At 43.3% G+C, this 10485-nt stretch overlaps 1 protein-coding gene across 1 annotated transcript in view; it reads left to right on the top strand.

The window, feature by feature from the left end:
• Positions 1-449: 449 nt before the first annotated feature.
• The window catches only part of LOC119382799 (helicase POLQ-like), a 39407-nt gene continuing 29371 nt past the window's right edge, over positions 450-10485 (top strand). Inside the window, exons 1-8 of the mRNA XM_037650656.2 lie at positions 450-549; positions 789-1040; positions 3070-3248; positions 3847-4047; positions 5040-5115; positions 5635-5732; positions 6051-6149; positions 7190-7326. Of these exons, the coding sequence (XP_037506584.1) occupies positions 537-549; positions 789-1040; positions 3070-3248; positions 3847-4047; positions 5040-5115; positions 5635-5732; positions 6051-6149; positions 7190-7326 (1055 nt within the window). The 5' untranslated portion in view covers positions 450-536. The remainder of the gene's footprint in view (positions 550-788; positions 1041-3069; positions 3249-3846; positions 4048-5039; positions 5116-5634; positions 5733-6050; positions 6150-7189; positions 7327-10485) is intronic.

Here is a 10485-nt window from a genome sequence, read left to right as displayed (position 1 = left end):
CAAAGGACACTGTGCGGAGGAGGCACGCGAGGCTTTTATTGTGTTAGCAGTTAAGAAAGGAAGGTGTTACTGACTTGAACTGCAAAAAACAATCTCACTCAAGTAATAGGAATGTGGTAATTGAAGGCAAGATTCCTAAGGCTGCTTGTAGTTTAGTTGGCCGTCTCCGTGTTGCGCGGAGCCGCAGATGCACAACATCAGTTCCGAAAGCCACTCGTGAAAAAAACGTTAGCGCACGGTATGAATAAGCAAACTAACCGTTAAACAGCGGTTTGAAGGCTCACATTATATTGAAATTATACTGCATGAGGTAGCGTAAGCCTGCAGACAACTGCCGACACGTCTAGCTCAAAACCGTGCTGCCCTCTTGCGTCTGCCAACGTTGACAAGCCGGAGTACATGCTAGTTCCGCAATCAACATACTGTGCTCTTGCCGCCAAAGTTTCACTCTAGCCGCCAAAGTTTCAAATTGCTTTCGCCTTTCGCCTTTTCGCGCAGTGTGATAAGCGAGGTGATGTGATTAAACAAAGGAAATCATGAGCTTCACAGGTAAGCTTGTTCCATAATTGCTGATATGTGTGGTACTTATTGCTGAGACAACTGTCTCGTAACTTGCGCTTTGTTGACGTTTCAGAGTGCGACTCAGAACGGCGTCTCGGTGGATTAGACCAACTGCAGCGGAGTGTTAAAGATAATGATCAACAGAGAAACGCGAGCTTCACAGGCGAGTTTGATGCAGCGATAATATGGACGCGTTGTTGCAACTCGTGCGTTTGTTTACATTGCAGAATGCGACTCTCAGCAGCAGCTCGTGAACACATCCTTTCTCGGCGGGTTAAGTCCATTCAACCAGACTGGATCGATTTCTCTCATCGAAAGAGTGAAGGAAAAGCTTCGAGAAAACACGAGGAAGTTGCTGTGCCTGCCCCTCACGCAGAACCAAACGCTTCCAGATACACTCTGTGAAGACACGTTTTTCGGCCTGCCAATTATTGTGCGCAGCTTGATCGAGTTGCACCACGGCATCACACAGCTGTACGGTAAGCCGCTCACTAACTAGTTCTGCCCTTTACTTTGTTTCGGACAACTTTATGTTGCAGTGGAAGAATCAACGACACAGGTAACTGCTACAACTTCGTTGACCATCGTTTTAAAACTCAGAGGCACATTTCATCGAATACCTTTACAAGTTAAATCTATTAGGAAGTCGACTATGATGACTGTATGATTGAACACACGTGCCCGTGCAAACATACGCGTATATATTCTGTTTAAAAAATCATGATTGACTAATTAAGAAATCAACTGTATAGCTTATTACACGAGCTTTAAGCGGTGCCACAGTTAGCAAATTGTAACCTGCAAGTTTGCAATGCATATGTTCGCTTGGAACGAATTCTGAGAATATGACAGCAGTCTGATTGTGACTCCTCAAAGTGTTGAACAAAATCTTGCATAGATGTTTCATTTGTTTTTTTGACCTGCAATGAATAAAAATGTAAAAACAAAAACAAAAGACAAGTGGTGGAAAAGTGCATTTGGCTGCAGCTGGGATGGCGCTTATCTCAAAACATTAGCTAGTTGAAATTATTTTTCGAAGTAGATGTGCCTTGTAGTGGTGTAGCCAAAAAAATTTTTTTTGAGCGGAGGGGAGGGGTTCGACAATACTTTATGTATGTTCGTGCTTACATTTTCATGTGTGCATGTATATATAAATTTGCAAATTGAAAATTTTCGGCAGGGGGGTGGCAGTGGTGCCTCGAACTCATTGGCTACAATTTATAGGTCATTAAATTAAAATATGCATTTTATTTTCTGGTGTTGTCGGCCTCCTCAAGCATTTCAGTGCAAGGTTAAGAATCGGGCTATTTGCCAAAGTGCTGAAACTCGATGTTGATCAAAAACACTCATTTTTGTTTTTAGTAATAATTTTCTTTTAGGTTGTGATATGTCTAAAATAACATACTACTAGTACTGCAAATAATAATAATAATAACAGTCTTTTCTCTTTTTTTTGCTGCCTTTTTTTTTTTCTTTTTTGTCCAGTAGCTTGCATATTGTATGTACCAGTAGGACTAGATTAATAAAAAGGACGACAGGTTTTTTTCTGTCTTTCAAGCCTAGCGCACCACCCTACCTTCCCATGTTTATTATTATTATTATTATTATTATTATTATTATTATTATTATTATTGTTGTTGTTGTTGTTGTTGTTGTTGTTATTGTTGTTATTGTTGTTGTTATTATTATGTTTCTTTTTTTTAATTCATTCTCTCCAATGCCCTCCCAAAGAAGACACGGCTGGGCCTGGAACATGGGACAGCCCCTCCCCTTATTTTTATAGTGCATATAATAATAACATACTCTGCGTAAGCCACCTCATTTTTTCTTTATTCCTCGTGTGACAAATTTATGAGTAAAGGTGATGCTTGGCATGCCTGTAGCACTGCTTTTACATTTGGTGAAAAATAAGAATATTTTTTAAAAGATAAGGAAAGGCTCACGGCATAGTTATGGCTGTGGTTTCTTTGAGTAATATCAACTTTTGCTTCGTCATATCTGATACTTTTGTTATTTGAGTCACCTTATGGAGTACTGTGTTTACTGTCATGGTAGACAGTATGTAGTTATCTAACTTATGTCCCTTTCTCTCTTCCTTCTGCTGTTCATTGTAGTTATTTGCCTTAATTTCTAGGAATATCTGTGGGTGCACTTGTGTGCAAATAGCCAAGGAATTCGTTGCATTATTTTCATGATTTACTATAAATATCCAGGATCTTTATTGGGTAACTTGCAATTCAGTTTTACCATCATAAAATGTTAAAACAGTGGAGATCTTAGGCTTTATCAGAGTAAAATAGAAAGTAATGCTATGCAAATTTTTTATTCAGGATATTTCCCACAAGGCATATGTAACAGAATAAAATAATTAACAAGAGGTCATCAGCTAAATGCACGTATCCCTGTGCAATTCAAGTACTTCACCACTGTTGCATTTGGTGTCTGTTATTCAGTGGATAAGGTCACCTTGAACATTCGGCATCAGTTTTCGTTTTGTTGCTTCTTCAGACTGGCAAAAGGAATGCTTGAGCCTCCCTGCTCTCAGTCAGAGGAAGAATCTCATCTACTCGCTACCAACAAGTGGAGGCAAGACTCTGGTCGCCGAAATCTTGGCCTTTAAGGAGATACTGTGCTCACGCAAAAATGTCCTCTTCGTTCTACCATATGTGTCCATTGTTCAGGAAAAGGTGTGTATCTTAATCATTCTCTTTTGCATCTGTGGCAAAATCTAATCAGATAGTGTTTTGCCAATGAAACAATGTAGGTGGCAACGTTGCTTAAATTCAGGGGCACAGCTCAGAAGAGGTAAGTGGGATGAGGAGGAGAAGAAGGCTTTTGCCTTTGAGTCGTCTTTGGCAAATGCATAAGGTTCACTGTGAGTCATACATTGGCAGAATAAATACACTCCTAAATTTTGACTGCAACAATGAAAGCTTTATTTATTTTTCGTGCCTCCATCAATGTGCACATTTCTTTTGGTTTCTAACCCCCCAGTGGATGGGATAGCTGCGCCACTGTGCACTTCATAGACTGTAGTGCTATGCATTCGTGAAGACAAAGTATAAGTGATTGATTTATATTTTTCATTAATTTTAGTTGACTCTTGCTAATTCAGTCTGTCAACTACAATTTTTAATACTGCTTTTGCAGGCATGAGTCTAGAGTCCTGCTGTAGCTGATGTTGTAGTGCTGTACTTTTTACACACATATGCCATAAGCAGCGCAGTGTTGCCCAACCATGTGCTATATGTGCAAACAAAGTGCGTCTACCTCTTTCCAACGCAGGTGCGGTCCATGTCGAGCTTTGGAGTGGACCTCAACTTTCTGGTGGAAGAGTACGCAGGCAGTAGGGGTGCGCTGCCGCCTCCCAAAAGAAGGCAGCGCTGCGCCGTCTACTTTGCCACCATTGAGAAAGCGCACTTCCTGGTGGACTCGCTGATCGAACAGAACAGGCTAAGCGAACTAGGCCTGCTTGTTGTTGATGAGGTGATTCATTTTTGCTGGAGCAGCATTATAGTACCTATACCAGGGTGTCGATGACACACAAGTACACTTTGTATTCTCATAGTGAGGCATCGGTTTGATAAGAGCATAGGAATGCATACAGAGAAAGGGGGGGGGGGGATTGCCCTATACCGTTACTTAGTCGGACCTGTCCCATCATGAGTCATTGTTCAGAAAGCGGCGCTAGGGCCGTTTAGATTTTTGAGGATAATGGCGGCTGATGGCCCTGGATGCTGTAATTCCAAGAACTGTTTACTTCCCATCTTTACTCCCAGAAAGCCAGGGACCAAAGGCCTGCCATTGTTAGAAGCACTTAATCGCTTCATGTTTGTTTTTGTTCTTTTTTAATCCATTGTGAAGCATTTTGTCTTTTGGTCTTCACCAACAAGAAGGGGGAGCGGGGAGGGCTGCAATGAAACTGAACTGGGGTGCTACAATGAAAGTTTGCCCTGGCTAATGAGGAACCCTGCGTATGCATATGGACAGGAGCAATATAACTTTGCTGTGTACACTCTTCAATATGCAACATGACATAAAACTTCCTTACACTAATGTGGCAGCTTAAGTTGAGTAGCAAGTCTTATCCCATACCTTGTTACATCAGTGGTTGAAGTCCCCCTTTGATTGTTTCATCTTAGCTTACGCTTTGACTAGCATTAATTCATGCTCCATTTAACTGGGAGAATATTCAGGTTTAATTGCACTTCTGACTGATAATAACTGTATGATTAAAAAAATTGCATCCAGTCCACAGGGATTCTACTGAACAGGGAGCATAAACAGTTGATGTGTTGAGTAACTTATAGCAATGTAATCAAACTTTAATATTTCTTGGCTTTAACTGCAGTACTATATTTTTTATATTCTAAGGTAGGAAAGTCTGGTGCTATTGCTCTATATCTTTTTACAAGGGTTTGCAGAGCATACCACAGTACGCTCATGTATTAAGCATTTCTCTCCTTTTGGTTGTGCAGCTGCATATGCTGGGTGCTGGGAGCAGCAGAGGAGCCATACTTGAAAGCACACTTGTCAAAGTCAAGCACATCTCCCGTGAGTGCTGTTCTCCGAATTGAGCGTTGACACTCAGTGCCATAGAGGCCATAACATTGGCCATCAACGTCACTCAAGGATATATATGTATATAAAAAAACAAAAACAAGTCGACAATGTCACTGCCGAATTTACTCCTAGTAGACCTTTTCATACTCCTGTTCTTGCTGTACATCAAGTTGAACGAAACTGCTGGGATAAAGCTATCTGATGTGATGTGCTTGAATTTGTGATGGACTGTTGGAATCTGTCGGTACCTATTTTTGAAAGTTGTTGAATGCAATTATGGGCTTGAAGGCCTGTATGTGGAACTGTGCATAAAATGGTGTTGTACTAATTTGTTATATACTCGTAAGTGGAGGCAATAAGCGGTAGTTTGTTCGTTATTGGTCCATATACTTTATTAACTTCAATTCGTTGAGAATGCTGGAAGCTTATACAGAAGGCCTGTTGTCTCTAGAGTGTGTTGACCATATTTCCTTCATGTGTTGCCATGTCTGTGCCTTTCTTCTTTTTCAGCACAAACTCAAATTGTGGGCATGAGTGCCACTATTGGAAATATGGATGACCTTGCTTCCTTTCTCGGTGCAGAAGTTTTTGTTGGATCCTTTCGTCCGGTACGTCCCGCTTATTGCATTCGAAGCTCCGGCCCCCCTCCCCACTTTACGGATCTCCCAAATTTCGAGGTCCCCAGGTTGGTAGGTTTGTGAATGCAGTGATTACCTTATGATGCAGGTATGCTCCAGCTGAAAGTTTACATTTGAGTCAGTATTCAGACTTATATAACGGCTTAGATGTTAGTACAAAACCTGCACCTTGATGCACTTTCAATTACATGGCATTTGATCAACTTGTTGAAAAGATGTTGCATTTTTGTGTTATACGCTGGTGTCTGGCAACTGTTCACAGTATGCCTCTGTTATCTTTTCGGACAGGTTGAGCTGAGGGAGTACATCAAAGTGGAAGATTACATTTTTGAGCAGCAGGGAAAATATGAAGAGGAACCATTTCGTCTTGTCCGCAAACTTCCCAAGGTAGTTTCTGTCATTCTGCTTTTCATAGTGCATTCAAAGTTCAGATTTCATTGGACTTTGATTTCTGGCATGCCTTAAGTGTCTTGCATATTCCTCGCAAAAAAGTGTGCAGCCCACTAAATGTGCCACTTAAGTTGACTGCAGTCTGTGTAGCGGCAATCCCATGGCATTTGTGACATTCAAAGCTTTATAAGGGGAGGAACAAAGCATCACATTCTGTCCAATGTTCACCTTTAAATCACATTTCAAAACTTTGCTGTTCTGAAAAGTCATTAATAACTGGATCGCATAGCAGGACACTAAAGGCAAACAGTAAGTTGCTCTGACATTTTTACCGGTATGCACAATATGAATAGTGTGATTGATCTCCTGATTGGTGGTGTTTACTTTCTCAAAGCAATACAGTCACTTCTAGAAACACTGTAATGGATGGCTGTAATGGGGAGCTGTAACTATAAATGGGGTTCGTAAACTTCTATTGAAGTCTCAATGCACAAGTGTTTTTGCTTACTACTTTTATTGGAATGTGGCTGGTGCAGCTAGCAATTCAAACTAAGACACTGCTCTCACTGGAAAAGTGACATAACTTTTGAGACATGACAGTTCATATAAAGTATTGTAAAATCCGGAGCAAGCACTCCCCCTGTGGTGAAAGATATTCCAACACAAAATTTGGAGGTGGGACCCTTGCTCGGTCACCGATCAAAATTCAAGATGGCGGCGGAGGAGCCATGCGTGCTTTCAGTTAAATGCTTTATTGAATATGCATGCATCCACTGTCGTTATTCGCCCGGCGAGGGCGAATAACGACAGTGGATGAAACAGTGAAATTAGCACGAGGAGCTTGCTCGGTTATTGGTGCATATTTGAAATCTGCCGGAAAAGGGAGGGGGGCGCTTGCTCGGGATTTCACAGTAATATAAAAGTTCCTGGAACATTTGCTGCACTTTCTCATAAAGATGTTTTTCCATGTGAATGTTGCTTGTGAAGTTCTCAGCTTAACTGATCAGCCTTCTGCTATCATCACCCCTGTACTCCAGCAAGGCCAGATGCAGGACCCTGAGCAGCTGTCTCTTTTGGTAGCAGAGACGGTTCCACAGCACTCTTGTCTCGTCTTCTGCCCAACAAAGCAGAACTGTGAGAGCGTGGCTTTGCTTCTGGCTCGTTTCCTTCCTCAGTAAGTGATTATGATCACCTGCATTTGACTCTTTATCTCGTTAGAGATATAGATAATTTGTTGGCTTCCATGGGCAATCATTGAAAAGCTTTATTGATGTGACTGCTAGTGTCTGACCCTGTGATGTGAGCTGAAAATGTGCTGGGCATTGTCCTAAATGCGAAATGCTTATAGCAGTGCAGTGCTTGCAGTGCCAGGAATTGTGCTTACAGTGAGAATTTCACCTCCTATATTAACAACAGTTAAAGTGAAAATCTGCCGCGGTGGTCTAGTTGTTATGGTGCTTGACTGCTGACCTGAAGGTCACGGGATCGAATCCTGGCCGTGGTGGTCGCTTTCGATGGAGGTGAAAATGCTTGAGTCCCGTGTACATAGATTTGGTGCACGTTAAAGGCCAACTCCGGTGATTTTTTGGCCATGTCAAAGTAATGGTGCTTTTATGTTCCTGAGATGCTCCTGTCACCGGCCCGATAGCAGAAATACTCAGCAAATTGGAGAATAGCTTTAAATAAGCTAGAAAGCGCAACACTGAAACCGAAACCCAATCGAGCATACTGTCTTCACGTGATGTAAAAGTCGGCAAAAACCGGAAATCATGCAAGGCATGCATGTCCCGCCAGCGCATGGTATGAAAGCCGCGAAAGCGGCGAAGAGCAGACGTTCAGGGAAAGGTGACTCCGTCAGAAATATATCTTGTGTGTGACTGACCGTGCTACGTGCACAAGCTCCTCGGAGCTGTTGCAAAATGACAGCTGTGATTCCAACGCTTTTGGAGGCCAACTAAAATCGCCATTCCATTCCTCTTCGATGAAGTGGAACACACATGTTTAGTTCTTTGTTCGCCTGGTTGTGCATTCCACCACCAGATGGCGCCCCCTGTCCAGGCGGCTCAAGTTTGTGGGGCCGCGATCCGGTAAAATGCTATCGCTGAGAAGTTTGCAGACTAACTAAAGCTTCTTAATATTGCTATGGGAAGAGTGCATATGTTTAGCAATAGCGGCATTCAACATTGCATTGGTAGGGCGGAAGGAATTTAATATAAGCCAAGTACGAGCCACCTTTCGCACCAACGTTACTAGATTAGGCTACATTGTTTCGCACGACGCGCAGCTCACCGTATACCGATAGGCCGAGTCATGGTGCACCCTGTATATGTTATGGAAAGTGTTTCCATACGGTAATGTTCACGCATCTGCATTCTTTAGCCGATACGGTATTACCGCACTTTCTGTGTGATAAACCGGCTAGCTAGCTATAACACTCTAATATAAAGACGCAAGGTAATCGTTAGGTGTGAGTGTTTCATGACTGCCAACGGGGAATCGTGTGCAGCCCACAAAGCAACACGACTTGCCACCCATCGCACGCACTACGACAAGGAACTGGAATTCACACGCCCAGCCAATGAGGTGCTGGCCAAACACACACGATTGTTGCCTTGCAGATAGCAGACGCTCTAGTGGCCCCTCGGTTTCGTCACATCCGCTTTGCCCAAAATGACATCACACACAAAATGTTGCCAATAATTATGGGAAGCGAGGTGGGGAGACTAGGGGCAATCATTAAAATTAATTTGTAATGAATCTGCGTATCTCTCCAGCTTGTAATTTGGCATAAATAACAGGAACATGAAAAGGGACATACTCAGCGAATTTTATTGAGATCCATTGACCTCGAAAAATCGCCAGAGTTGGCCTTTTTTTAAAGAACCACATGGGGTCGAAATTCCCGAAGCCCCCACTACGGTGTCTTTCATTATTGTATTGTAGTTTTGGGACGTAAAACCCCAACAATTAGTATTATTAGCTAATGCAAAGTGCCTGTTGCGACACATTCTTGTAGAACAAACCAGTAAATACAGTAAACCCTCGTTATAACGAAGTCAACGGGACGGCAAAAAAATTCGATATAAGCGGTAATTCGATATACGCGACTGCCCCATAAAAGCTCAGCAAGTACAGCTAAATTAGCCATGACAACTTCGCAGAAGTGGTATTCATTGAGACAAACCTTTATTCACGCACAAAAAAGTCAGTCAGCTGGCTTTGTCGGGTGCTTCGGCCGGGCGCGAGGAGTGCCCGCTCCAGTTTGTTCAGGCAAATTATGAGGTCGTGGTCGCCGCCCGTGCACTCCACTCTATTTCGCAACAGACGGAGGATCTCCTGCGTTTGTGCCACTGTTGGTATTTCGCGAGGCTGTTCGTCTAGCGGCTCTTCTTCCTCATCAGGGCCTCCAAGCAAGTCGACTATTTCGGCATCCGTAGCTGGGGCAACGACGGGTACATCTGCGTCAGCCATCGCAAATGATTCAAAGTTGCCTTCCAGATCTCCGCCAACGATGCTGTTCACAGCTTCGTAGAGATCGTCGCAGTCCTCGCAGTCGTCATTGGTGTCTTCTGCATGCAACCGGGAAAATCCGGCATGTGCAAAGCAGTTTGCAATCTTTGCAGGTGCCAGTTCTTTCCATGAATGGCATAGTAAATGCACTGCTCCAAGTAAGTCGATGCTGTATCCCTTGTTGGCATCGTACGCAACGAGCATCCGTTGTAAAAGACTCTTCCGGTATAACTTTCGTGTTGTCTCAATAATGCCTTGGTCCATGGGTTGCAATATCGCGGTCGTATTCGCTGGTAGAAATTCCAAAGTGATCGCTTGCAGATTTTCAATCTTGCCATGGCTAGGGCAATTGTCGATAACAAAAAGCACACGCCTTTGCTTTGCCCTAAACTTTCGATCGAGCAGGCGCACATACTCTTCGAAAACGGCTGCGGTCATCCAAGCTCGTCTGTTGCTTCTGTATATGCAATCTTTGGGTATCGTTGCGTTGCGGAAGCACCGGGGCTTTGCCGCCTTCCCTAGTATCAGCAAAGGAAGCTTGTCCTCCCCCGTCGCGTTAGCACCGAACAGCACTGTAACGCGTTCTTTGCTTTGTTTGCATCCTGATGAGGTTCCGCCCGGTGTAGTGTACGTGCGCTTTGGCAATATTTTGTAAAAGAATGCCGCCTCGTCCAAGTTGTAAATGTCTCTGTCTTCATACTGCTGAAGTAGGGCGCTTAGCCGATGCTTGCGCCATCCGTCCACGACGTCGCGGTCCACGGCTGCACTCTCACCAACGATCGATTTTGAAGACACGCCGTGCCGTCTCTTGAAATGTTCAAGC

This window comes from Rhipicephalus sanguineus, chromosome 2, assembly GCF_013339695.2.
Source record: "Rhipicephalus sanguineus isolate Rsan-2018 chromosome 2, BIME_Rsan_1.4, whole genome shotgun sequence".
In the NCBI taxonomy this organism is placed as follows: Eukaryota; Metazoa; Arthropoda; class Arachnida; order Ixodida; family Ixodidae; genus Rhipicephalus; species Rhipicephalus sanguineus.
Note: the sequence above shows the minus strand (reverse complement) of the source record. Positions and strands in the feature narration are given on the sequence as shown.